This window comes from Telmatherina bonti, assembly GCF_933228915.1.
Source record: "Telmatherina bonti genome assembly, chromosome: 20".
NCBI classification, from domain to species: domain Eukaryota; kingdom Metazoa; phylum Chordata; class Actinopteri; order Atheriniformes; family Telmatherinidae; genus Telmatherina; species Telmatherina bonti.
In genome coordinates, this window is record NC_136618.1 from 32366247 (window position 1) to 32393739 (window position 27493).

The following is a 27493-nucleotide window of genomic DNA, read 5'->3' on the forward strand; positions in this document are numbered from 1 at the left end:
CCTCTGACCAAGATGTTGTGTAGATGGCAAAACTTGAACAGAGATCTTGGTCATCCATTCATAGTGCCTTTGCAAATATTGTATGCTAGTTATTTATGCCATGTGCATAAAAGCATCCGACACTCACTATGGATAAAATTTCTGTGTCAACAAGCCCAACTCAAGATTTTCAAGATAAATTTCTCATTTTGATCTATAACTAATCTATAACTAAGGGTCTGAACAATTAGTGATACATTATGTTCTGGTTTTATGTCCATTTTATGTTGTACAGTTTCACCACCCTCAGGGAAACAGTGTTCCTCTGAGATGCAAGCTCAGCTATCTACCTTCAATACTGTTTGGTGTATATTTACAGAACAGAACAGCATGCATCTCCAGCCTGAACTGGAATGACCTTTATCAAGCTGAGAAACAGTCTGCCAGCTCTCATTACATAGAACCACTGCCAATCACCAATAGCCAAGATTTTCCAGGAAAGCAGCATGAATATTACTAATACCATCACATGTTTCTAAACGAGTGTCACACCCCATGAGAGTCATCAAAGGAAGGAAGTCCTGATGCAAGCCTTTCAACATGAACATGACTGCACCATCTCTGGGGTTCAACATCGGGTCCAGGTCAGTGACAGCTTTATTTACATTGGAAGATCGAACACTATCTCACTGGCTAAAATATTGACAATGTTGTGCTAAAAGTCCTGTTTTCATTCATAATATATGAATCCACAGTTGGTAACATCACGTGACTCAGATACACCAATGATAACCAGATTAAGAGAAAACTGTTTGTAAAATGAAATCATGTTGACACAGATTCAGCATCCACTGAAGGTTTACACAAACCTCACCAGTCTGACCCACCCCCCAAAACAAACTGGAGTTTAAAAGAAGTTTTATCAAATGCAAAGAGATGAAGTAGAGCAAGCAGAGAGGACAGGATAGAGCATCAAGAGAAGAGTCACCAATGTGACTTAACTGATGCAGCTCAGAGTTCAGTTACTGCAATGAATATAGCTGTTACACCAATTTGGCAAAGAATTTTCTCCTGGTTTTTACTGGGACAAATGCCTTCTTTGCCTTCTTCTGTAAATAAAATGATGCTTTTGTGTCATGAGGCATGAATCTCCAATTTAAAATGATCTAAATACATTACTGTGGAAAATTTAGCCATAAGAAGCAGCAAGCAGCTCTCATCCTAACCCTCCCCCCATTCTTTCTATAAAAGGCTGCATATAAACAGTGTGTAGCCTTTTACAGTAACAGCAACCCCCTGATGACCGGAGATTTAACATGCCTCGCTGACCCATTCATCTCACTTGGTAGTGACCCCTCCGGAGATGAGTCTGTGTCGTTCAGTTTTCTGCTACATTAAAGCCAGATTTGTTTCCATGACATTTATGTGAATCCAAAGTATTTAACTAATCATCGGAAAACTAAAGCTTTTCTCCTAGATTCTATTTTAGTTGGTGGTACAACATATTATGTAAAGTATTATGAGAGCATTCCCATGTACATTCTTTAAAAATATTTGAATAAACTTGCAATTCAAGGCAATGAAATGATCACGTTTGGTTTTTTCTTAAATGGGTGCTATGATGGTATTTCAAGTTTTCTGAGCTTTCTACAGTGTTACAGTGTTGAATCCTCATCAGACATGTGAACGACACTGTTTTTTATCACCTAAATGCATGTTTGAGTTTGAGTTTGAGTTCCAGCACGCTCTCCGTTCGCTTTCCATGGCGACGAAAAACACGTCGTTTTAGAGAGTTTTTTCTACTTGGAAATCCGTGTGACGTCCCGGGGGATAAGGTTCGGTGATTGGTTACCTTCTACTGGTCAACAAGGGCATGTACAAATACATCAGGCGGGTGGAAAACGTGGGATAAAGTTATTTCCAACGATGGCTGGTGAGTTTACCAAAGAGAGACATCCTGCTGCATTCGTTGCTGTGGGTTGCTGTTTTCCACTTCGTTTTCAGGCTCTGATTCAGGTTCCAACATGTAGGGCTGGATGCTATGTGTTGACATTGTATTTTGTTTTTTTATTGAGTTCATATTAGCCTAATCCTTCTGTTTATGAGATGTTACAATGATGGCGAAAGCAGTTGCGGTGCGCGCTCCCGATGTAATGCAGTGGCGGGAGGCGGGGCTTAATGCGGAAGAGTCTCAATCCACTCGTTTTGCCCGCAGGCTGATCTGACAGCCTACGGAGAGGGTCGGTCTGAAGTAAATAAAGCTATTTGTGATGATAACTCGATCAATACCAGCCCTTCTGGTCTCAGAAATAAAAATAAATTAGCCTGAAATGCACATAATAGTTCCACTTTAAAGGAGTCATAACCTGGTCTTTGCATATCTCCACTGTCCTCTCAGTGTTTTTAAATAATTGTTTAAAAACTTATTAAAAATGCTTGTTTTAACCATTTATTCATAACAAAACTTTTCTTGTGAAATTTCATGCAAGATTTTGATCAACATAGGTGATAAGTTTAAATAATGTTAATGAGGTGTGCGTTGGTTGGTCGCTGGAAGTCCAGCGCTGGAAGGGGGTGCAGGTCCAGTACGTCCAATGATAAAAACAGCAGCTAGTGATAGCAGCTAACCCGACAGCAGCAGCTTTCTGAATTCAACCATTTATAGTTGAACCCAACTCTGAGCCTGAGAGAGAAGATACCGAGATGGTGGAAGGAGCACGTTTACAACAAACTGTCTCTGAATGGTAAAGTTGTCATTTTAATGTCTGCTCACCTTGTTGTAAATTCAGACAGCATGTTGACAACGAGGCATGTCGTTCATGTTAATATGGCTCAATTTTATTCTGTGTTGGACCACTTTTTAAACTATGAATAATTTTTTTTTTAAAATCCCAAGATAGAGATGTAAAAAATGAAGTAAAGTTGATCGCTGCATCATATTTTGTGAACAAACTTTCACACACCAAACCAAACTTACCGGCAGCCAGATAAGCACACACACATTTTAATAACATGGAACTGCACAAAGCAGTTCACTTGAGGTTTTATTTACCGTCAGTGTTTTTCTTAATTAATTGGCCTATTTAGATGTGCTGTTTTAGTCAGTAGTCTGGAAAATGTTGTGATTTCCACATATCCACAGATCTCTGGTTGATGTAGCCACCGTGCAGCCGTGTTACTATACAGATAAATAACATGAAGTTAAATATCTTGTATAAATAAAGCATCACAGTTTGGCTGCAACATCCTGATGAAGCTTCCTGCTGACCCATGTAGACCCGTGTTTTATATATGCAGCAAAACCTACCATCTTTTATGTGCTGATTATTGTTTCTGTTAAGCTGCACTTGTGGAAATTTTGCTAGTAGAAAGAGAACAAGGACACACCAAGACACTGCTTATTACTGTGCTAAGAAAAAAAAAAAGTTTCTTTTTCATTTCTCAGGTGCTCAGAAGGAAGGATGAAGCTCCAAACTCCCCCGTGTCTGATCCAACATCCTGGCATGGAACCTGTCTGTTTAAATGCTTTTTTACTACAAAATGCAAGAAACATTTATAAGCAGGATTGTGCACAATTACCTATTGGAGGAAATGAAGGGGAAGTTTCTATGCTATACTCAAAAATTTAGAAATAAAGCTAATCAAATGGCAAATAACTGTGAAAGGTGATTATATATGTTCATGTCATTCCATATAACAAAGAGTAACTTTGCTGCAGTCACTACAGTCACAAAAGCAGTTGAATTAAAGTAAATACACAAATTTACCATATACGCATTTCTGCATAACTTTTTAATGTAAAGCTGAAGTAAAAAAAAAAAAAACCCAGCTCATTAAAACACAATGTCTTTATTAGTGTACAGAAATAAAATCAATGCTCATTTTTAATGTAATAAAATGAAAATTATATTTTTCACTCGAAGTTATTGATTCTGTTAACACAGTAGCTGAGTTTTCTGGGTTAAATGTGGTTAAATGTGGTGTCTTGTGGTTCTGGAGCCACTGTGCAAGCCTCCAAAGAAATCTTCCTCTTCCTCCAGACTGAATTGAGGCTTCTTCAGGGATGGCTGTTAGGACCAGGGAAGGCTGGAACCATGGTATCAAGAAATGTGCAGAGCACATTCAGAGCACTCCATCATTTTCACTGCTGTTGCCTGGGTTTCTTTTCTGCACAGAACCAGATACTGACATCAGAACAAGCAATAAAACTGCCTTGTAGATTACAGAATGTATATGTGTTAGATTAATTATCATTTTTTGTATGTAAAATTAATGACAAAGACGACAAACCTGTATTTCTGAAATGAGGGTGGAAAGTCCTTGATGAAATCTGTGTTCCAGTTGTTGCCTGCATTGTCAGGAGAGTCCACCCCCAAGAGCCCCAACTCTGCTTCCTCATCGGAAGTTGTGTTGGTAGGATTGAGGAAGTATTCGAAGTAGTCCTTCCACCGATCCACAATGTCCCGAGTTGAGGTCAGCAGCTCCCCATCTCCACTGTACGCAGTGTTGATGGAGCACTGCTTCCCCCTCCTGAGCCGCCGGATGGTGGACCAGAATTGCCTCTAAGCTGACTGGAAGTCTTTCTCCATGGCCTCGTCAAACTCCTCCCATGCCCGAGTCTCTGCCTTGGCGACAGCCGAAGTGGCATCCCACTTAGCCTGTCGATACCCATCAGCTGCCTCCAGAGTCCCACAGGCCAAGAAGGCCTGATAGGACTCCTTCTTCAGCTTGATGGCATCCCAGACTGTAGGTTTCCACCAAAAAGTTCTGGGATTACCGCCAAGACAGGCACCAACGACCTTACAGCCACAGCTCCAGCTGGCCGCCTCAAAAATACAGGCACAGAAAACAGCCCATTTGGACTCAATGTCGCCCGCCTCACACGGGATATGGTTGAAGCTCTGCTGAATATGGGAGTTGAAACTCGTTCTGACGGGGGACTTAGCCAAGCGTTCCCAGCAGACTCATGACACATTTGGGCCTGCCATCTGAGCCAACTCACCACCAGGTGGTGATCAGTTGACAGCTCCTCCCCCCTCTTCACCCGAGTGTCCAAGGCATGTGGCTGCAGGACGATATGATTACAAAGTTGATCATCGAACTGCGGCCCAGACTCCTGATGCCAGGTGTACATATGAACACTCTCACGCTTGAACATGGTGTTCGTTATAGACAATGACAAGCATAGAAAGAAAACATATAAGAAAATTAAAGGGGCCTGTTTGCAAAATGCACAAGCAGGCCACAGCCGGCAGAGATGCAGGTGCATTATTAGCAAAAAATAATGTAATTCATCTGTCGCAGTAGTTTGGTTCGTTGATGAAGGGGGAGCAAAAACATTCTGGTGTTGGTTTCGGCAGCAGACAATCGAGCAGTGGACATGGGATCGCTGCTCGCACATCTTCACACAGCTTGTTGCTAATAGCAACTGAGGCAGGTCCAGCAGGTGTATTTAGGGTGGAAAAGGGGCTGGTTAATGCAAATAGCTCCCCGGGATTACGACATCACGGGGAGAAAATAAAAAAAAAACTGTGTTTGCGAGACTTCAGCCTTGTGGACAGTTTTGCTGCAAACAAAGCGCCCAGACAGAAAAACCTGGCCGGGGCTTCCGGGGATGTTACCACTTCCGTCCAACACTAATACGTACATTTTAACTCGAAAAAGTCCTTTAAAGACACAGGCTGCAATTTACCAAGCCTTTTGCGTTAAAAGACTGTTTGTTTTTAAATGCTGGTCTAGTACCGTTTTCAAAGCTCTGCGGTACCAGCAGCAGCATTTCCCGGACCTGGGAACATTAGGGGCTGACCCACAGCTTTGTCGAGGAATCTTGGTGAACCAATGCAGTAAAAAAGGCTTTTAATTTAACCTTCCTAGTCTGCCCTGTCTCCTCTGTCCTGGTCCTCTTTAAGGTTTGCCAGATTTGTTTTTTATCAAAGTAAGTGACACAAAAAGCTCATCTTAAAAAGAAACTGACCTTTGCAACATGATTGTCATTTATTGCAGGATGTTTGCTCAGTTAAATAGTATAAGTATGAAAATGCTACTCAAAAGTATTAGTGTATTAAATTGATCTTTTCTGGACAGATATTATGCCTGCATGCAAATATTTGTTTATATATTATATGTAGAATGTAAATATAATAACATTTTATTTTCCTGAGTAAATCTTGGAAATGCAAATCGACTGAACATGCCATTCAGTTATATGGTAGCTAAGCATTCAAAGTAAATCAAATTATTAAATTAAACGTCGCAAAATTTATATCAGGTAGCCTCATCTTCATCAGCAAACAAAAAAGAGAAATGCTCTTGCACAGCGTGTCAGGACTGGTTTTAACTGGACTCCCAGCAGCCTGACCAGCACTTATCCACGCAGGACCCTCCTGTTTTATTTACTGCTTGTGTTGTTGTCAGCACACGTGTAAATCGCTTTGGGAAAAGTGTCTGCTAAGTGACAGTATTTAGTTATAATAACAACACTGATGAATCTCTACATGATTAACCACAAACATGAAATACATCGCTTTGTAAGAACAAAAGCACAACTGTTGATTTAATCGGTAGTGTAGTCCAGTGGTCTACTCTGATTTGTCCCTCCCCCGTCCCGGCACAACACACACATGCGACAAACACCATCCTCATTAATACACAAACACCCACAAAGCTGAGATCATGATAAGACCGGTTTTAGATTCCAAATATATTGTAAAGCAATATAAGATGTGAAACAGTCTTCAACAGCTGGACTTTAAATAATGAACAGCTGGACGGCAGAATTTACACTTTAAAAACCAAATGGAGCCAGAAATGTTACTTTTATTCTTTCACTTACCTGTTAATCTGAAAACATTTTTCTAGCCAGTAGACACTTATTTACTAGTTAAAAGCATCAAATATTACATATTAATGACAATTCCAATGTCATCAACGTGTTTAGTTTTGTCTTTCTAGTGAAACAAGATAAAACTTACTGGTCAGCAGTCGATTGCTGTTTATTTACTAGCATGTTGTGCCGCGTGAATTATAGGAGAAACAAGTCCACAAAGGTTCCACCAGTAGCCTCAGCTTCACGCCACATGGCGTCTAAATCACACATTCAGCTTAAAAACTGGCAATGGAAAATATGGTGAACCATGCAGTCACTCTCTACCTACATACTGGTCATGTTTATCCTGCTTCTCTGTCCCAGTTCATACTGGTCATGTTTATCCTGCTTCTCTGTCCCAGTTCATACTGGTCATGTTTATCCTGCTTCTCTGTCCCAGTTCATACTGGTCATGTTTATCCTGCTTCTCTGTCCCAGTTCATACTGGTCATGTTTTATCCTGCTTCTCTGTCCCAGTTCATACTGGTCACTTTTTATCCTGCTTCTCTGTCCCAGTTCATACTGGTCATGTTTTATCCTGCTTCTCTGTCCCAGTTCATACTGGTCACTTTTTATCCTGCTTCTCTGTCCCAGTTCATACTGGTCATGTTTATCCTGCTTCTCTGTCCCAGTTCATACTGGTCACTTTTTATCCTGCTTCTCTGTCCCAGTTCATACTGGTCATGTTTTATCCTGCTTCTCTGTCCCAGTTCATACTGGTCACTTTTTATCCTGCTTCTCTGTCCCAGTTCATACTGGTCATGTTTTATCCTGCTTCTCTGTCCCAGTTCATACTGGTCATGTTTTATCCTGCTTCTCTGTCCCAGTTCATACTGGTCATGTTTATCCTGCTTCTCTGTCCCAGTTCATACTGGTCATGTTTTATCCTGCTTCTCTGTCCCAGTTCATACTGGTCACTTTTTATCCTGCTTCTCTGTCCCAGTTCATACTGGTCATGTTTTATCCTGCTTCTCTGTCCCAGTTCATACTGGTCACTTTTTATCCTGCTTCTCTGTCCCAGTTCATACTGGTCATGTTTATCCTGCTTCTCTGTCCCAGTTCATACTGGTCATGTTTTATCCTGCTTCTCTGTCCCAGTTCATACTGGTCATGTTTATCCTGCTTCTCTGTCCCAGTTCATACTGGTCACTTTTTATCCTGCTTCTCTGTCCCAGTTCATACTGGTCATGTTTATCCTGCTTCTCTGTCCCAGTTCAGGTTAAATCTGGGATTATTTCTGACCACTTTAACATGTATGTTGATAAAAACCAACAAACATGAAGAATCTTGAGGTGAATAAATCTCTTGTGAACTGAATGAATGAGATCAGCTGCAGACACCTCCATCCCATGCGCGTGGCATGAGCTCGGGACGAAGCATCATCCTGGAGACGCACTAACCCTGATGACGTCACACTGTTGCGTAGAGCAGAGAGAGAGAGAGAGAGAGAGAGAGAGGGGGAGTACAGCTGCTATGTCGCTCTCCCAGCAGGCAGGTCCCGCTTGTTACTGGAGTCTGGAGGAGCTTTAGATCCTCCACGCAGCAAATATAATAATAATAATAATAATAATAATAATAATAATAATAATAATAATAATAATAATAACAACAACATATCTGTATAGATACTTCGTCACTCTGCTGTTGGGAAACTACGGGAGCTCAGTGGGCTCAGCGTGGTGAACTTGTGTCAGAGCAGAAGCAGATGAGCCAGAACTCAGAGTCTGATCACACACCAACCTTCCAGACATAATGCTGCTGAACTTCCACATCAGTCACCGCCGGACATCACGCACGTCACGCGCCGCTGGAAGCTCCTACCTCTGACACTTCCGGGAACCCACGTCAGTCAGTCTGCCCCTCTGACCGCCACGCATCCACCTATGCACGCATTACCTCTGTCTGAACACCTGGACGTCCCGTGTGTACTTGGCTGCGCTGCTGCTACCACGCATGCGCGGCTCTGCGCACCCGGTCTCCGCTCGTCAGTCAGAAATGAAGAGAAACTGTCCAAACCCCACAGTATCTGTCCAAACACTGTCCAAACCCCACAGTATCTGTCCAAACACTGTTCAAACCCCACCGTGTCTGTCCAAACACTGTCCAAACCCCACAGTATCTGTCCAAACACTGTTCAAACCCCACCGTGTCTGTCCAAACACTGTGCAAACCCCACAGTGTCTGTCCAAACCCCACAGTGTCTGTCCAAACACTGTCCAAATCCCACAGTGTCTGTCCAAACACTGTCCAAACCCCACCGTGTCTGTCCAAACCCCACAGTGTCTGTCCAAACACTGTCCAAACCCCACCGTGTCTGTCCAAACCCCACAGTGTCTGTCCAAACCCCACAGTGTCTGTCCAAACACTGTCCAAACCCCACCGTGTCTGTCCAAACACTGTCCAAACCCCACAGTGTCTGTCCAAACACTGTCCAAACCCCACCGTGTCTGTCCAAACACTGTCCAAACACCACAGTGTCTGTCCAAACACTGTCCAAACCCCACAGTGTCTGTCCAAACACTGTTCAAACCCCACAGTGTCTGTCCATACACTGTCCAAACCCCACCGTGTCTGTCCAAACACTGTCCAAACCCCACCGTGTCTGTCCAAACACTGTCCAAACACCACAGTGTCTGTCCAAACAATGTCCAAACCCCACAGTGTCTGTCCAAACCCCACAGTGTCTGTCCAAACACTGTTCAAACCCCACAGTGTCTGTCCAAACCCCACAGTGTCTGTCCATACACTGTCCAAACCCCACAGTGTCTGTCCAAACCCCACAGTGTCTGTCCAAACCCCACAGTATCTGTCCAAACACTGTCCAAACCCCACAGTGTCTGTCCAAACACTGTTCAAACCCACAGTATCTGTCCAAACACTGTTCAAACCCCACAGTGTCTGTCCAAACCCCACAGTGTCTGTCCAAACCACACAGTATCTGTCCAAACACTGTTCAAACCCCACAGTGTCTGTCCAAACCACACAGTATCTGTCCAAACACTGTCCAAACCCCACCGTGTCTGTCCAAACACTGTCCAAACCCCACCGTGTCTGTCCAAACACTGTCCAAACCCCACAGTGTCTGTCCAAACACTGTCCAAACCCCACCGTGTCTGTCCAAACACTGTCCAAACCCCACAGTGTCTGTCCAAACACTGTCCAAACCCCACAGTGTCTGTCCAAACACTGTCCAAACCCCACCGTGTCTGTCCAAACACTGTCCAAACCCCACAGTGTCTGTCCAAACACTGTCCAAACCCCACAGTGTCTGTCCAAACCCGACAGTGTCTGTCCAAACACTGTCCAAACCCCACCGTGTCTGTCCAAACACTGTCCAAACCCCACAGTGTCTGTCCAAACACTGTCCAAACCCCACAGTGTCTGTCCAAACACCACAGTATCTGTCCAAACACTGTCCAAACCCCACAGTGTCTGTCCAAACCCCACAGTATCTGTCCAAACACTGTTCAAACCCCACAGTGTCTGTCCAAACACTGTCCAAATCCCACAGTGTCTGTCCAAACCCCACAGTGTCTGTCCAAACACTGTCCAAACCCCACAGTGTCTGTCCAAACACTGTTCAAACCCCACAGTGTCTGTCCAAACACTGTCCAAACCCCACAGTGTCTGTCCAAACACTGTCCAAACCCCACAGTGTCTGTCCAAACACTGTCCAAACCCCACAGTATCTGTCCAAAAACTGTCCAAACCCCACAGTATCTGTCCAAACACTGTCCAAATCCCACAGTGTCTGTCCAAACCCCACAGTGTCTGTCCAAACACTGTCCAAACACCACAGTGTCTGTCCAAACACTGTCCAAAACCCACAGAGTCTGTCCAAACCCCACAGTATCTGTCCAAACACTGTCCAAACCCCACAGTATCTGTCCAAACACTGTCCAAACCCCACAGTGTCTGTCCAAACCCCACAGTGTCTGTCCAAACACTGTCCAAACCCCACCGTGTCTGTCCAAACACTGTCCAAACCCCACAGTGTCTGTCCAAACACTGTCCAAACCCCACCGTGTCTGTCCAAACACTGTCCAAACCCCACCGTGTCTGTCCAAACACTGTCCAAACCTCACAGTATCTGTCCAAACACTGTCCAAATCCCACAGTGTCTGTCCAAACACTGTCCAAACCAAACAGTGTCTTTCCAAACCCCACAGTGTCTGTCCAAACCCCACAGTGTCTGTCCAAATCCCACAGTGTCTGTCCAAACACTGTCCAAACCCCACAGTGTCTGTCCAAACACTGTCCAAACCCCACAGTATCTGTCCAAACACCACAGTGTCTGTCCAAACCCCACAGTGTCTGTCCAAATTCCACAGTGTCTGTCCAAACACCACAGTGTCTGTCCAAACCCCACAGTGTTTGTCCAAACACCACAGTGTCTGTCCAAACCCCACAGTGTCTGTCCAAACCCCACAGTATCTGTCCAAACACTGTCCAAACCCCACAGTGTCTGTCCAAACACTGTCCAAACCCCACCGTGTCTGTCCAAACACTGTCCAAACCCCACAGTGTCTGTCCAAACACTGTCCAAACCCCACAGTGTCTGTCCAAACCCGACAGTGTCTGTCCAAACACTGTCCAAACCCCACCGTGTCTGTCCAAACACTGTCCAAACCCCACAGTGTCTGTCCAAACACTGGCCAAACCCCACAGTGTCTGTCCAAACCCCACAGTATCTGTCCAAACACTGTCCAAACCCCACAGTGTCTGTCCAAACACCACAGTATCTGTCCAAACACTGTCCAAACCCCACAGTGTCTGTCCAAACCCCACAGTATCTGTCCAAACACTGTTCAAACCCCACAGTGTCTGTCCAAACACTGTCCAAATCCCACAGTGTCTGTCCAAACCCCACAGTGTCTGTCCAAACACTGTCCAAACCCCACAGTGTCTGTCCAAACACTGTTCAAACCCCACAGTGTCTGTCCAAACACTGTCCAAACCCCACAGTGTCTGTCCAAACACTGTCCAAACCCCACAGTGTCTGTCCAAACACTGTCCAAACCCCACAGTATCTGTCCAAAAACTGTCCAAACCCCACAGTATCTGTCCAAACACTGTCCAAATCCCACAGTGTCTGTCCAAACCCCACAGTGTCTGTCCAAACACTGTCCAAACACCACAGTGTCTGTCCAAACCCCACAGTGTCTGTCCAAACACTGTCCAAACACCACAGTGTCTGTCCAAACACTGTCCAAAACCCACAGAGTCTGTCCAAACCCCACAGTATCTGTCCAAACACTGTCCAAACCCCACAGTATCTGTCCAAACACTGTCCAAACCCCACAGTGTCTGTCCAAACCCCACAGTGTCTGTCCAAACACTGTCCAAACCCCACCGTGTCTGTCCAAACACTGTCCAAACCCCACAGTGTCTGTCCAAACACTGTCCAAACCCCACCGTGTCTGTCCAAACACTGTCCAAACCCCACCGTGTCTGTCCAAACACTGTCCAAACCTCACAGTATCTGTCCAAACACTGTCCAAATCCCACAGTGTCTGTCCAAACACTGTCCAAACCAAACAGTGTCTTTCCAAACCCCACAGTGTCTGTCCAAATCCCACAGTGTCTGTCCAAACACTGTCCAAACCCCACAGTGTCTGTCCAAACACTGTCCAAACCCCACAGTATCTGTCCAAACACCACAGTGTCTGTCCAAACCCCACAGTGTCTGTCCAAATTCCACAGTGTCTGTCCAAACACCACAGTGTCTGTCCAAACCCCACAGTGTTTGTCCAAACCCCACAGTATCTGTCCAAACCCCACAGTGTCTGTCCAAACCCCACAGTATCTGTCCAAACACTGTCCAAACCCCACAGTGTGTGTCCAAACACTGTCCAAACCCCACAGTATCTGTCCAAACCCCACAGTGTCTGTCCAAACACCACAGTGTCTGTCCAAACCCCACAGTGTCTGTCCAAACCCCACAGTATCTGTCCAAACACTGTCCAAACCCCACAGTGTGTGTCCAAACCCCACAGTGTCTGTCCAAACACCACAGTGTCTGTCCAAACCCCACAGTATCTGTCCAAACACTGTCCAAACCCCACAGTGTCTGTCCAAACCCCACAGTGTCTGTCCAAACCCCACAGTATCTGTCCAAACCCCACAGTGTCTGTCCAAACCCCACAGTATCTGTCCAAACACTGTCCAAACCCCACAGTATCTGTCCAAACCCCACAGTGTCTGTCCAAACACCACAGTGTCTGTCCAAACCCCACAGTGTCTGTCCAAATTCCACAGTGTCTGTCCAAACACCACAGTGTCTGTCCAAACCCCACAGTGTCTGTCCAAACCCCACAGTATCTGTCCAAACCCCACAGTGTCTGTCCAAACCCCACAGTATCTGTCCAAACACTGTCCAAACCCCACAGTGTGTGTCCAAACACTGTCCAAACCCCACAGTATCTGTCCAAACCCCACAGTGTCTGTCCAAACACCACAGTGTCTGTCCAAACCCCACAGTGTCTGTCCAAACCCCACAGTATCTGTCCAAACACTGTCCAAACCCCACAGTGTGTGTCCAAACCCCACAGTGTCTGTCCAAACACCACAGTGTCTGTCCAAACCCCACAGTATCTGTCCAAACACTGTCCAAACCCCACAGTGTCTGTCCAAACCCCACAGTGTCTGTCCAAACCCCACAGTATCTGTCCAAACCCCACAGTGTCTGTCCAAACACCACAGTGTCTGTCCAAACCCCACAGTGTCTGTCCAAACCAAGCGGCAACCTCCGGCAGTTAAAAGTGAAGCCTATGTGGAAGTGCATAAAACTGCAGTTCCCCCTTCATCCACTAGGGGCTCCAAAACAGAGTAAATCCCCAAAGACTCCCATGTTAAAAAGACCAATTTCATAGCAGAAATAAACATGTTTACAGCAGAAATAAACATGTTTACAGCAGGAATAAACATGTTTACAGCAGAATAAACATGTTTACAGCAGAAATAAACATGTTAACAGCCTGGTTCAAAAATCCATTTTAGGTTTAATAGGTCAGGTTTACCTTCATGACAACTGTGGGGGGAGTGAAATTTTTTCTAACTCGCCTGTTTAAAAGTAATTTAATCTCGAAGTTTGGCATATTTCGGGGCGTGTCCTTTTGATTGACAGGTACCTGATCTCCCGCTTCAAGTCAGAAGAACGTAGAACAACCGCGATTTTTAGCCGGTTAACAACGTGACTTAGCTTTAGCCCGCTTACCTCCGTTAGCTGGTTAGCTCCTGTTATCTCCGGGTTAGCTCGGTTAGCTCTTAGCTACAGAAAACTCGGAGTTCGTTAAATGTCAATCATCCACCATGATGCTCACAGCCCCCTACTCAGCTCCACCTCTTTGCCCATATTTGTATTTTCCAGATGAGACGATATGCATGCCCCTGCCAAGATGGCGATGGTAGGAACCGCCCACCGAGCTTCAATTCAGCTCTTCAGAAACCTACGGGTGACGTCACGGAAGCTCCGCCCATCTCTTTATATACAGTCTATGGTCCAAACCCCACGGTGCAAGACACAAGTTCAGATTACAAACAGGTGGCAAAAGCTTAAAAGTGCACGGAAGAGAAGTTGGCACAACAAAGATCAAGTTTTCATCACAGGATCATCGATGCAAAGACACAAGAAACATGTTCTACATGTCACACCTCACAAAGAGTTGGGATTTATTTTCATTTTTTCTTAAAAAAAAAACCCATAAAGATTCAATTAAAATGAGTTATTTCAAAGATTAACTTAATTTGACTGTAAAACTGATTGCACATGTACATGTTGTTATCGAAAACATTAAAGGTGGGGAATCGACTCGAGAAAATCGAATATCAGGATTTTTTGCTTCACAATTTTAAAATAGATACTTTAAGAAATAAATAAATGAAAATAAACTATTCTAAATTCTTTGTCATTTTTACTGTTTTAATTGATCGTCTTGTCTTCTTGGACATTATAGCAGCAGAATGATGGTCTGGCTGCTGTGTTGTTTTTCCTCATTGAAATGAAGAAAAATGACGAGCAAAACAAAGTTTTGTACATGTCTCAATTTAAATCAAATCAGCCGAATAATTTCTCAGTTCTTTTTAACCTATAGAAAAATGTTACTTGGTAAATTGGCACCTTTTCTTACTAAGTGTAATGATTATGAATCAAATATCTGTTTGATTTGAGAATCAATTCTGAATGGAAACGTGACTTATTGTTAGATTCACATCGCTACAAAATATGATGATTCTAAATACAATATTTCTTCCTAACAGTCCTTATATAAGGACATTTATAGGAGGATAAATCTCAATAAATCTTTGATTCCTGTAGTTATTGTCCAGAAGACGGGAGAAAATGGAAAGAAACATATTTCTTGGAAACATAAAAAGGACGAGGAAGCACCGTGGCATGTTCTGAACGGTAGATTTCAGGTTAGCTGGACAATGAAGTCACATTGTCCTCTGCAAGCGTCTCAGCAGCTGTAACAGGAGCCGCGTGGCCGGTCCAGGTAGACGGACAGTGGTGTCTGTTTACCTGCTGCAGGTCAGGATCTGCAGAGAGAAGCAAGTGTGAAAGCTGAGCTGGTAAAGCTCACGCTGACACAAGCGTGCTACTCTGCTCACTATCGCACACACAATGTAGACATGACAGGAAGATGTGTGATGAGCTTCATATCCAGATACATCCCACAGGAACAAACATGTGCATCAGTACGAACCCGGTCTCATCTTGTCAAGGTTTGAGATTATTTACAGGAAACAATCACCGGAATGGCTGAAAAGGTCGACTCTGTGTTAACGTGGTGACATATTTTCAGTATTAATGTAGCGAGATGGGCGAGTTAAAATGTCAGCTAATCACCAACAAAATGTCACCACCATTAAGTGAGAGAAAGGCCACAGGTCAAACCCTAGACTGTATATAAAAGATGAGCGGAGCCTCTGTGACGTCACCCGTAGGTTTCTGAAGAGCTGAATTGAAGCTCGGTGGGCGGTTCCTACCATCACCATCTTGGCAGGGTCATTCGTGTCGTCTCGCCCGGAAAATACAAATATGGGCAAAGAGGTGGAGCTGAGAGGGGGGCTGTGAGCGTCATGGTGGATGATTGACATCGAGCAAACTCAGAGCTTTCTGTAGCTAAGAGCTAACCAAGCTAACCTGGAGATAACAGGAGCTAACCAGCTAACGGAGGTAAGCAGGCTAAAGCTAAATCACGTTGCTAACCGGCTAAAAACCGCAGTTGTTCTACGTTCTTCTTACTTGAAGCAGGAGGTCGAGTACCTGTCAATCAAAAGGACACGCCCCTAAATATGCCAAATTTCAAGATTAAATTACTTTTAAACGGAGGGGTTGGATAAAAATTCACTCCATCCATAGTTGTCATGAAGGTAAACCTGACCTATTAAACCTAAAATGTTTTTTTGTACCAGGCTGTAAACATGTTTATTTCTGCTGTAAACATGTTTATTTCTGCTGTGAAGTTGGTCTTTTTAACATGGGAATCTATGGGAATTTGCTCTGTTTTGGAGCCCCTAGTGGATGAAGGGGGAACTGCAGTTTTATGCTTTTTACCGCCGGAGGTTGCTGCTTGGGTCAAACACTGCACCTTCACCGAAACACCTTCCGCCTCACAAAAGAAAGCGTTTATTAATCAGCAGACTTTCTACTGTCTCTGACGTCATGGATCTCACTGTTTATTCCTTTATGAAGCATTTTAATGTTAATAGCGCTATCCATGGTGATGGCTGTTGCTGTCAGCAGCATCAGCATCACTGGACAATAATATTCTCACATATGTTTTCCTGGGGACCTCATTACAGATTTTGGCTTTTGAGAGCACATTTATTTGATTATGTAACCTAAAAGATATTCAGTTTTCTGGCAGTAATGTTCAGGAGGTGTCTTGTTGCTGGGAATTTTATCAATACTTTTTTTTTTTTTGCGCTGATGGCTGAGATGAAGGCTCAGCTGTGGAGCTCAAGCTTCGCCACTGATATCTATTATATGGAAAATAATTCAGCTTATGTTTCGGCTTATAGAAAAGAATGCGGCAGTAAATAAAAATTTTAAACTGCCATTTAAATGGTTGAAATCCTAAAAAAAATGATTGAACATTTGGTTGTTTTGTGTAGAACGGAAGTTGTTTCAATGATTTATGAAAAGAAAGCAGAAAAAATATGGATGTATGACAATTTTATAGCAGTTTTTATGTGTGGACTTTTGGCCACGGAGGTTAAATTCATCACCAGAACGACGTGATACAAAAGAGAATGAGTCTAAAAAATACAAAAAAATTATATATTAATTAAAAAATTCATGTCACAACACAGCTGGAATGGTCACCAGTAAAGGTGCAGAGACATGGATAAAAAATGTCCGTGAGGAGGGACATACGGGTTTGTCTTAAAACTTCTTATTTATTAGACCTGCTTTTAAATTATGAACCATCATAGACCTCGAGGACTTCTGGTACCGGACTTTTACTTCTGACTATTTTTCCCAAAGTAAGAGCTAAAACCTTACAATGAGGTCTCCTTTCACCGCTCTAGCACCACGTCTGAGGAACTGGAGCTGGAGAACTACAGAGCTTCAGAGACTGTTGATATTTTTTAAGAAGAAGCTGAAGACACAGGATGAGCAACGTTTGTACTACAGGGCTTCAGTCCTGCAAGTTTTGGATGTGTCCTGCGTTGTTAAAGTAGTCATAACCTGGTCTTTTCATGTGCCCACTGTCCTCTGTTTTTAAATAACTGTTTAAAAACTTATTTAACAAAAAAAAAAAAAAATCTTAAAAAGTGCTTTTTCTGACTTTTTATTCATAACAAAACTTTTCTCTTGAGAATTCAGGCGAGATTTTCATCAACCTCGACATCGATTAAAATAATGTTAATGAGGTTGCTCGCTGATTGATTGCTGGACGGGGGGGCGAGGCCAGTAGTCTCCATGCTAAAAACATTAGCGGCTAGTGATAGCAGCTAACCCGACAGCAGCAGCTTTCTGAATTCAGCATTGATGTCTGAACCGGACTCTGAGCCTGAGAGAGAAGATACCGAGATGGTGGAAGGAGCATGTTTACAACTAACTGTCTCTGAATGGTAAAGTCCTCATTTTAATGTCTGCTCACCTTGTTGTAAATTCAGACAGCATGTTGACAACGAGGCATGTCATTCATGTTAATACGCCTCAGTTTTATTCTGTGTTGAACCGTTTTTTAAACAATAAATGTACTTTTTTTTTTTTTTTTTTAAATCCAGAGTTACAGATGTAAAAAATGAAACGGATGTTGACTGAACCGGTCGGTATGGTCAATGTTCAGCTTCCGGCCGGTCTGCACCCAGATAAGCACACACACATTTTAACCACACAGAGTTTCACGGAACAGCGCTTTTTATTGGGATCTCTGGTTGATGCAGCCACTGATGTGGGCTGCTGTGTTACTGTACAGATAATAACATGAAGTCAGATATCTTGTATCTTTGATCAGGCTTCCTGCTGACTAATGTAGACTCATGTTTTATATATTCCAGCATCACTTAATATCTATTATGTTGGTCTAATTGTTTCTGTTAAGCTGCACATGCCAACAGAAAATGACAGCAAGATATTATCACTGTGCTTAGAAAATAAAATTTCTCTTTTCATTTCCTTAGGTGCTGAGAAGGATAAAGCAGGTCCAAACTCCTCCGTGTCTGACCCAACATCCTGGCGTGGAACCGGTCTGCTTCAATGCTTTTTCATTACAAATTGCAGGAAACATTTATAGAAGGATTATGTACATTTTTACCAAGTTTCTCTTCAATGCCCAAAAATTCAGAAATAAAGCTTATCAAATGGCAAATAACTGTAAAAGATTATTATATATGTTCTTGTCATTTCATATGACATATAACAAATAGTAACTTTGCTGCAGTCACTTAGGACAATAGCAATTGAATTAAAGTAAATGCACAACTTTACCATATACACATTTATGCATCTGACTTCTGAAAGTAAAATGTAAAGCTGAAGTAAAAATATACAGCTCTTTATAGAACTTTATAGCAGTAGCGATATTTACCGACTGCATTGATGGTGAGCCACTTAAAGCTGCAATTGTCCCTCTTTCCAACCAGGTTGATGCCGTCTTCTCCTGGTATTTTCCCAAATGTTAGCAAAATGTTTGGCACAAACAGAGGCCGCAGCCGGCAGAGATGCAGGTGCATTATCAGCAAAATATAATGTAATCCATCTGTCCCTGGTAGTTTGGTCTGCTAATGAAGGGAGAGAAAAAAAACTTTCGATGTTGGTTTTGCTAACAGACAACCGAGCAGTGGACATGATCGCTGCTCGCACGTCTTCACACAGCTTGTTGCTAATAGCAACTGAGGCAGGTCCAGCAGGTGTATTTAGGGTGGAAAAGGGGCTGGTTAATGCAAATAGCTCCCTGGGATTACAACATCACGGGGAGAAAAAAAAAAAAAACATGTTTGCGACACTTCAGCCTTTTGGGCAGTTTTGCTGCGAACAACGCGCCCAGGTGTAAAAACCCAGCCGTCTTCAAAATAAAGGCTTCCGGCGATGTTACCACTACCGCACTAATACTAATAATAACACTAATATGCACGTTTTAACTCGAAAAGGTGCAATTTCCGGGTGATGACTCCTTTAACTCATGTTATCCTCATCGGGATCCTGCACACCAGGAGCTATGCACAGGGTTGTTGCCATGATGATTTCCCTTGTCTGTGTTGTTGGGGTGACCATGCACCACAGCCTTGTGGTTGCAGTGTCCACTTCAGCCTGCCCTGATCTGGGATGGTCTTGCAGTGATGCGATGCACTTTGTTGTCACGGAGATGCCTCTGAGCATGAACACGCCCGCAGAGTATTGCTTCCCCACCGATGAATTCTTTTAGCCAGGACTACTTAACTTGGTTTTAAAGGCTGCAGCCTTGCAAGTTTTCCATGTTTTCCTGCTTCAACACATCTGACTCCATTTAAATATATCCAACAGCCAATTATTTGAGTCAAGCGTGCTATTTGAAATTAAGTGTTTGAATGATTTGTAGAATTTTGGCCTTCACAATACAATATTTCTTTCTGTCCAATAAAAACAATCTGTAGAGCTTCAATAATGGTCAATCTTAATATTACTACACTCAGCTAAAAGATGTGCCGCACAGTATTATAAAATGTTCAGACACATAAGAACATTTATTATATATATATATATATATATTTTTTAATTTTTAAATGCAGTCTTTAGAAATAATTGAGTGGACCATACACTGGAAGACCACCAAGATTACTGTAAAAGGAGGAGAGATGAAGGCAGTTATTGGTGGAGACATCCCAGTGTGAATGTGGACCATATACTGGGAAATCAGGAGGATTATTGTACCAGTGGGAAGAGATGAAGGTACTGTTATTGGTGGTGTTGGGGGAGACATCCCAGTGTGAATGTGGATCACGTGATGGGAAACCATTTGGATTCCTGAAAAAGATAAAGGTACTGTTATTAGTGGTGATGGAGGAGACATCCCAGTATAAATGTGGACCATATATGGGGAAATCAGGAGGATTACTATACCAGGGTGGAGAGACAAAGGTGCCATAGCTGGTGGCACTGGAAGAGAGATCCCAGTATGAATGTGGATCATAAATTGGACAATCATAAGGATTCCTGTAAAAGGGGGGATAGATGGAGGTGAGTTCCCAGTATGAATGTGGATCATACACTGGGAAATTTAAGGGACAACTGTACCAGGGTGGAGATACAAAGGTGCCATAGCTGGTGGCACTGGAAGAGAGATCCCAGTATGAATGTGGATCATATACTGGAAAACCATGAGGAGTATTGTACCAGGGTGGAGATACGAAGGTCCCATAGTTGGTGGTGTTGGAGGGCACATCCCAGTATGAATGTGGATCATGCAGTGGGAAACCATGAGGATTCCTGCAACAGTTGGGAGAGATGGAGGGGCTGTTAATGTTGGTGTTGGTGAAGACATCCCAGTATGAATGTGGATCATATACTGGGACATTGTGAGGATTACTGTACCTGGGTGGAGAGACGAAGGTGCCACGGTTGGTGGTGTTGGAGGGAACATCCCAGTGTGAATGTGGAACATAAACTGGGAAACCGTAGGGATTCCTGTAAAAGTGGGGAGAGATGGAGGTGCTGTTGTTGGTGGTGTTGGTGAAGACATCCCAGTATAAATGTGAATCATGCACTGGGAGGTCATCATGATTGCCGTACCTGGGTGGAGAGATGAAGGTACCATAGTTGGTGTTACAGGAGGAAACTTGGTATGAGTTGGGACGGAGAACAGGATTACCAGTATAATCCCCAGTGAAGGCTGGAGTGGGGATGGTGTCATCAGAGGCAGGTTTAGAGGAGGAATGACGTGATGAGTCTGGATAAAACTCAGGAATATCGACAGGATTGGAGAACGTTTGAGCACAGAAGGTGGAGCCAGAATGTGGACAGAAAACGGAGCTTTCCCACTGCGACTCTGGCAGAGTCGCGGGTTTTGGAAGAGGAACATCCTCCATTTCTTTCTCCTTTTCTTCCACATGACTTCTTCTTTGAACTTCCACTCTGCTTCCAGTGTTTCCTGCTTAGTCACTTCTCCATCCTCTTCGACCTGCTTTTCCAGCTGCATCACTTTTCTCTCCTCCTCCTCCTCCAGTTGTTTCTTCTCCTGCTCCAGATGACTTTTCTCCTCTGAAACTTGACTTTTCTCCAACTCTCTTTTCTCCTGTTTGAGTTGATTCAAACTGATTTCTGCATCAGTTTGTTCTCTCTCCTGCTTCATCTCCATGGATTTGTTCTCCTCCTCCAGTTATTTCTTCCCTTTTAGGAGATTATTTTTCTCCTCTTTTAGTTTACTGATCTCACCTTCCAACAGTTTATGTCTCCTGCTCCAAATTTTCTGTCTTTGTCTCTATCTAATTTAGGCTCTCTCCATTTTTCTGTTGTTTTCTTCTCTAATGACGTCCATCTCAGCTTGTGCTCTCCCATATTGCCGGTTCAGGTCTTTCTTTTCCTTTTCGACCTGCTTCCTTCTCTGCAGGACATAGTTTTTCTCCTCTTCCAGCCAGTTCTTCGTCAGCTCAAATTCCTTTTTCTCCTCTTCTAGTTTGGTCACCTCCAGCTGTTGTTGTCTCCTGCTCCACTCAGATTTTCTCTGGCTGTAATTAATTCTCTGTCTGTCCATGTCTCCATAGCTCTCCTCCACTTTGCTGAGTTGGTGCTGAAGGTGTTTACTCTTTTTCTCCAAATCAGTTTTCATGGCATCGATTTCTTTCTTTTCATCATGGAGGTTTTTTATCCGGTTCATCACGACTTCTGACTCCTCTGCTATTTCTCTGCTCAGATTCTTCATTTTCAGCCCTGTGCATTCTTGTCTTGGCTAGTGACTCCAAATGCTGATTCCATTTCCCTCTTAGCCTTTTCAAACACCTTCTGGTCTTCAAGTTTGCTCATTTCCTTTGGAAGTCCTTCAACGACTCTGGTCACTTTATGGTCAGCATTTCTCATCTGCTCCAAATTGCTTGTCACTGGTTGTGTCTTCTGTTTTTCCTTTCGGTTCTCCTCAGTAGGAGTCGATTGAGGCTCTGGTGGCCTTACTCTCACGGTTTTCAAACCATTGGTGCCGAGCTTCGAGCCGTTGCTGCTCTGACAAAATGGGTTTTTGTTAGATTTCGGTTTCTGGATACTAAAGCTGAAGCTAGCAGCAAGGCTGTTGGTTTCTGCCTGTGAAGCTTTGCCAGAGCCATTAGAATAGTTGATATTTCTGTTTCCTGACACCACTGTAACAGAAATTCTCACTGGTAGACCGTGCAATACTCCAAAGTATCGAAACCGTGTGTGCACATGATCGAGGAAGCTCTGAGAATCTAGGTTTGGAATTCTTGTGTAACTTTATCAGCATCTAGAACGACACGTCTCCTCCATGATGGAGCTCCTTCCACAGAATTTGACGCTGATATTTACAAAAACAAGAAAAATAACCTGTTTAACAATGAATTAATAAGTCGTCTAACTATAACAGTATGTTTATTTGATACACTTCAACAGTTAAATGACTAAAATGTGTCAAACAACAACTTTACATACAGATTCTGAAAACTTCATTTATCCCCGCATACACACACATATTACATATTACACATATCAGCCAGTCTCAATGTACCGAACACGACATCAGCAGAAGATCCAGTCATAAAGTCTGACAGTTTACCGGTCAGTGACAAAGTGATAAGTGTGAATGCAGAAAGGAATGGACCAACAAGGATTAAAAACATGTGGTCACATCAAAGACATGAGAAATGAAACGTCTTTGCAACAATAATCTGGATCACAGCGTTAAAACGTCCATAGAACGATGAGTTGGGTGCCCTACGGGACCCTGTTGTGGCAGCAGGAGGATCAGGTTTGCTCTGGTGCAGGTGGGAAGACCCGTTTCTGCTGCTTTACGTACGTAAATGTATCAAACGTTGTCGTGCACAACCAGTCAAAAGTTTGGACACACTTTCCCATTGGATTTTATGGATTTAATTGTCCTCGTACTTCCATGCATCTTTTACGTTGTCATGGTTATCAGTTCACCCTCTAGCAGGCGAATGATGATGAAACACAGATAAAAGATCAGCTCCTGGGATTTCTGGAAACAGGGGGTCCATCGGGGGTCCTGCAGCCTTCCCTCGGGCTCCAAGCACTGGATGACGTCAGGAAAGCTGCACGTACAGACCCCTAAATCAGGACGTCACTATGTAGCCTCTGCTTATCTTTGCCTGCAGATTGAACGTGACCCGACCCCCCCACCCCCCCGTCAGCGTCACCGCTCCAAAAGCAGACGCCGTCCCCTCCTCCCCAGTGCGCGTGCGCCTCCCTCCTTGCCTCCGCCGGAGCGGCTCCTTCTCTGACAGCTGGCAGAGAGACATGCTCAGGACGAATCTCCACGCTCCTCCTCGGCGCAGATAGAGGCTCCTCGGGTCGGATCCTGGTCCTGGTGGTCTTCAGCATCCTGCACGCGCAGCGGCATGGCGCGCTCCTGATCCCGGCACAGCCTTTCTTCAGCCCCTCGTCGTGTCTCGGATCTGATTGGACGTCTGCAGGCCTGACTATGTCTGCGCGAGAGAAAGGGATGCTGACCAAAGACAGCGTCAGCCTGCTGCCCTGTTTCTACTTCGTGGAGGTGAGTCTCCATCAGAAGGGCTCGCGCATCGGCAGGGTGCGCGAGCGCAGATCTTTCTGATATCTGGGTCAACTTTCCAACGTCACGTGCTGCTTTGTGTCAGACTTTATTTAAATGTTGACAAATCAGAGCTCCTCCTCAGTTCAGCCACCTGTTCTCCTCCTCAGAGCAGAAACCTTCCCCATCTTCCACACCTCCACCTGGAAACCAGTCAGACTGACCAGTGAGGAGTTCTGTGCTGGGGAGGGCTTTGAGGGAACCTCCCATTTGCTGGTAGAATCTGAGCTTTGAGGCAAACTGAGCTTGTTGGCTGTCACTCATCCCCTGCTGCACGCGTCATGCACGCTCCAGTTCACAGCTGGCTCGTGGCTCTACTATCAAACTGGCATCATATATGATGGATGTGCTGCTGATGCTGTGTGATGGATGCTGCTGGGATGACAGCAGCGGTCTTTATGGACGCTTTTTGTCTTTTTTATTTGATCGTTTTTAGGAACTTTCCCTGCAGGTAATGTACCTGAAGATGAAATGTCAGACCTCAGTCATGCATAAAGAGCTGAAAGATTTCCAGCCTTTATGCCCCCCCAACAGCAGCAGCAGAAAGTGGGTCAGTGCTGGTTGCAGAGATGGAGGATGAAACCCAGTCAGGCTCACAGCGGAGGCGAGAGGCCACTTCAGCGACTGCTATGTCTGCTGATAGATGTGGAGAGAAAAGCACAGGTTGCCATCGGTGATGAGTTGCTCCTCCCTGATGGGACTTCTGCAGTCAGGGCTCACTGGACTTGTCACATGACTATTTGATGCTGATTGGCCTGTCTCAGGTGGGCTGGGATGACGACATGGTGGACGTTTAGAAAAATGAGGGGATTCACCATCATTCTCTCCTCCCACCTCCGTGGAGCAGTTGTAGCATCAATGCCAGCGGGCGTGTGGGCCCCTGAGTGGGGCCCCTAACTCCCCACATGCAGTCAAATCCACTTTAGTCCGTCTGTGTTTGTAACACTGTTTTATGTGGAATGTCACAGTCACACTGTGTGGAGATGTTAGTCTTTATTGTCTTTACTGCCCCCCCCCCCTCGCAAACCAGATTTTTCATCTCATCTCAACTCAGGGAGCTCATGCAGCACAGTGAAATAACAGTTTCTTTTAGTATATCAGAATGTTTTCATTTAATATTCTATACTTTTGAGAAATTATTATGAAAAACCTGGAAAAAAAGCAAAGTTTCAACTTTATTTTACTCAACATGATTTATTTTAACATTTTTACTGTGTTTTATACACTAATTTTGTGTTATTACCCACATTTATCAGATCTATTCTATGAATATTTGCATTTTTAAATGTTATTTTAAATACATTTGAATATTTTTTGTTACATTATGTAAATATTTTATATACACTGCTCAAAAAAATAAAGGGAACACTAAAGTAACACGTTGTAGATCTGAATGAATGAAATATTTTTCTTAAATACTTTGTTCTTTCCGTAGTTGAATGTACTGAAAACAAAATCACACAAAAATTATCATTGAAAATCAAACATATCAACCCATGGAGGTCTAGATTTGGAGTTCTACTCCAAATGAAAGTGGAAAAACACACTACCTGCTGATCCAACTTTGATGTAATGTCCTTTAAACAAGTCAGAATGAGGCTCAGTAGTGTGTGTGGCCTCCGCGTGCCTGTATGACCTCCCTACAACGCCTGGGCATGTTCCTGATGAGGCGGTGGATGTTCTCCTGAGGGATCTCCTCCCAGACCTGGACTAAAGCATCCGCCAACTCCTGGACAGTCTGTGGTGCAACTTGGTGTTGGTGGATGGAGCGAGACATGATGTCCCAGATGTGTTCAGCTGGATTCAGGTCTGGGGAACGGGCGGGTCAGTCCATAACATCAATGCCTTCATGTTGCAGGAACTGCTGACACACTCCAGCCACATGAGGTCTAGCATTGTCTTGCATTAGGAGGAACCCAGGGCCAACCGCACCAGCATATGGTCCCACAAGGGGTCTGAGGATCTCATCTCGGTACCTAATGGCAGTCAGGCTACCTCTGGCGAGCACATGGAGGGCTGTGCGGCCCTCCAAAGAAATGCCCCCCCACACCATTACTGACCCACTGCCAAACCGGTCATGCTGGAGGATGTTGCAGGCAGCAGAACGTTCTCCACGGCGTCTCCAGACTGTCACGTCTGTCACATGTGCTCAGTGTGAACCTGCTTCCATCTGTGAAGAGCTCAGGGCGCCAGTGGAGAATTTGTTAATCTTGGTGTCCTCTGGCAAACGCCAAACGTCCTGCACGGTGTTGGGCTGGAAGCACAACCCCCACCTGTGGACGTCGGGCCCTCATACCACCCTCATGGAGTCTGTTTCTGACTGTTTGAGCAGACACATGCACATCTGTGGCCTGCTGGAGCTCATTCTGCAGGGATCTGGCAGTGCTCCTCCTGTTCCTCCTTGCACAAAGAAGGAGGTAGCGGTCCTGCTGCTGGGTTGTTGCCCTCCCACGGCCTCCTCCATGTGTCCTGATGTACTGGACTGTCTCCTGGTAGCGCCTCCATGCTCTGGACACTACGCTGACAGACACAGCTAACCTTCTTGCCACAGCTGGCATTGATGTGCCATCCTGGATGAGCTGCACTACCTGAGCCACTTGTGTGGGTTGTAGACTCCGTCTCATGCTACCACTAGAGTGAAAGCACCGCCAGCATTCAGACCAAAACATCAGCCAGAAAGCATCGGAACTGAGAAGTGGTCTGTGGTCTCCACCTGCAGAACCACTCCTTTATTGGGTGTGTCTTGCCAGTTGCCTGTAATTTCCACCTGTTGTCTACTCCATTTGCACAACAGCATGTGGAACTGATTGTTAATCAGTGTTGCTTCCTAAGTGGATAGTTAGATTTCACAGAAGTCTGGTTGACTTGGAGGTACATTGTGTTGTTTAAGTGTTCCCTTTATTTTTTTGAGCAGTGTACTTTTACTGTGTGGTAACTGAGTTACTAACTGTTAGTTTCTGGGAAAAGTAATTTGTAACTATAACTAATTGCTTTTGAAAGTAAGATGCCCAACACTGTTCATATTCATGTATTATGCGTTTTACATAATTATTTATTTCCATGTGCATTGTTGCTTGCATGGTTTTACACGCATCATATCGTCCTCATTGAGGTCTTGACCTGACTGCAGTTTGTCGTTGTGACCGGCTTGAGTGGACAAGTGTTCCCATTCGATGGCGTCTGGTATGTTGGAGAGGTGTTCTCCTCACAGACAGACCCTGGTTCCCACTGTTCAGGGCAGATGGCAGACAGTGTGTGTGGCATTGTGTGGTTGCTGATGTGAATGTTGTGGATGGAGTGACCCATGGTGGTGGTGGGGTTAAGGTATGGGCAGGTGTATGTCATGGACAAAGAACACTTGTGTATTTATTGATGACATTTTGGATGCACAGAGATACCGTGATGAGATGCTGAGGCCCACCAG

The 27493-nt window shown here is 44.2% G+C and overlaps 1 protein-coding gene across 1 annotated transcript in view; it reads left to right on the forward strand.

Annotated features, from left to right (window-relative positions):
* Positions 1-23940: 23940 nt before the first annotated feature.
* Positions 23941-27493, forward strand: part of plppr4b (phospholipid phosphatase related 4b) — a gene marked incomplete at both ends in the record, with an annotated part of 28631 nt that continues 25078 nt past the window's right edge. Inside the window, one exon of the mRNA XM_079260271.1 lies at positions 23941-24012. Coding sequence (XP_079116397.1) covers positions 23941-24012 — 72 coding nt within the window. The remainder of the gene's footprint in view (positions 24013-27493) is intronic.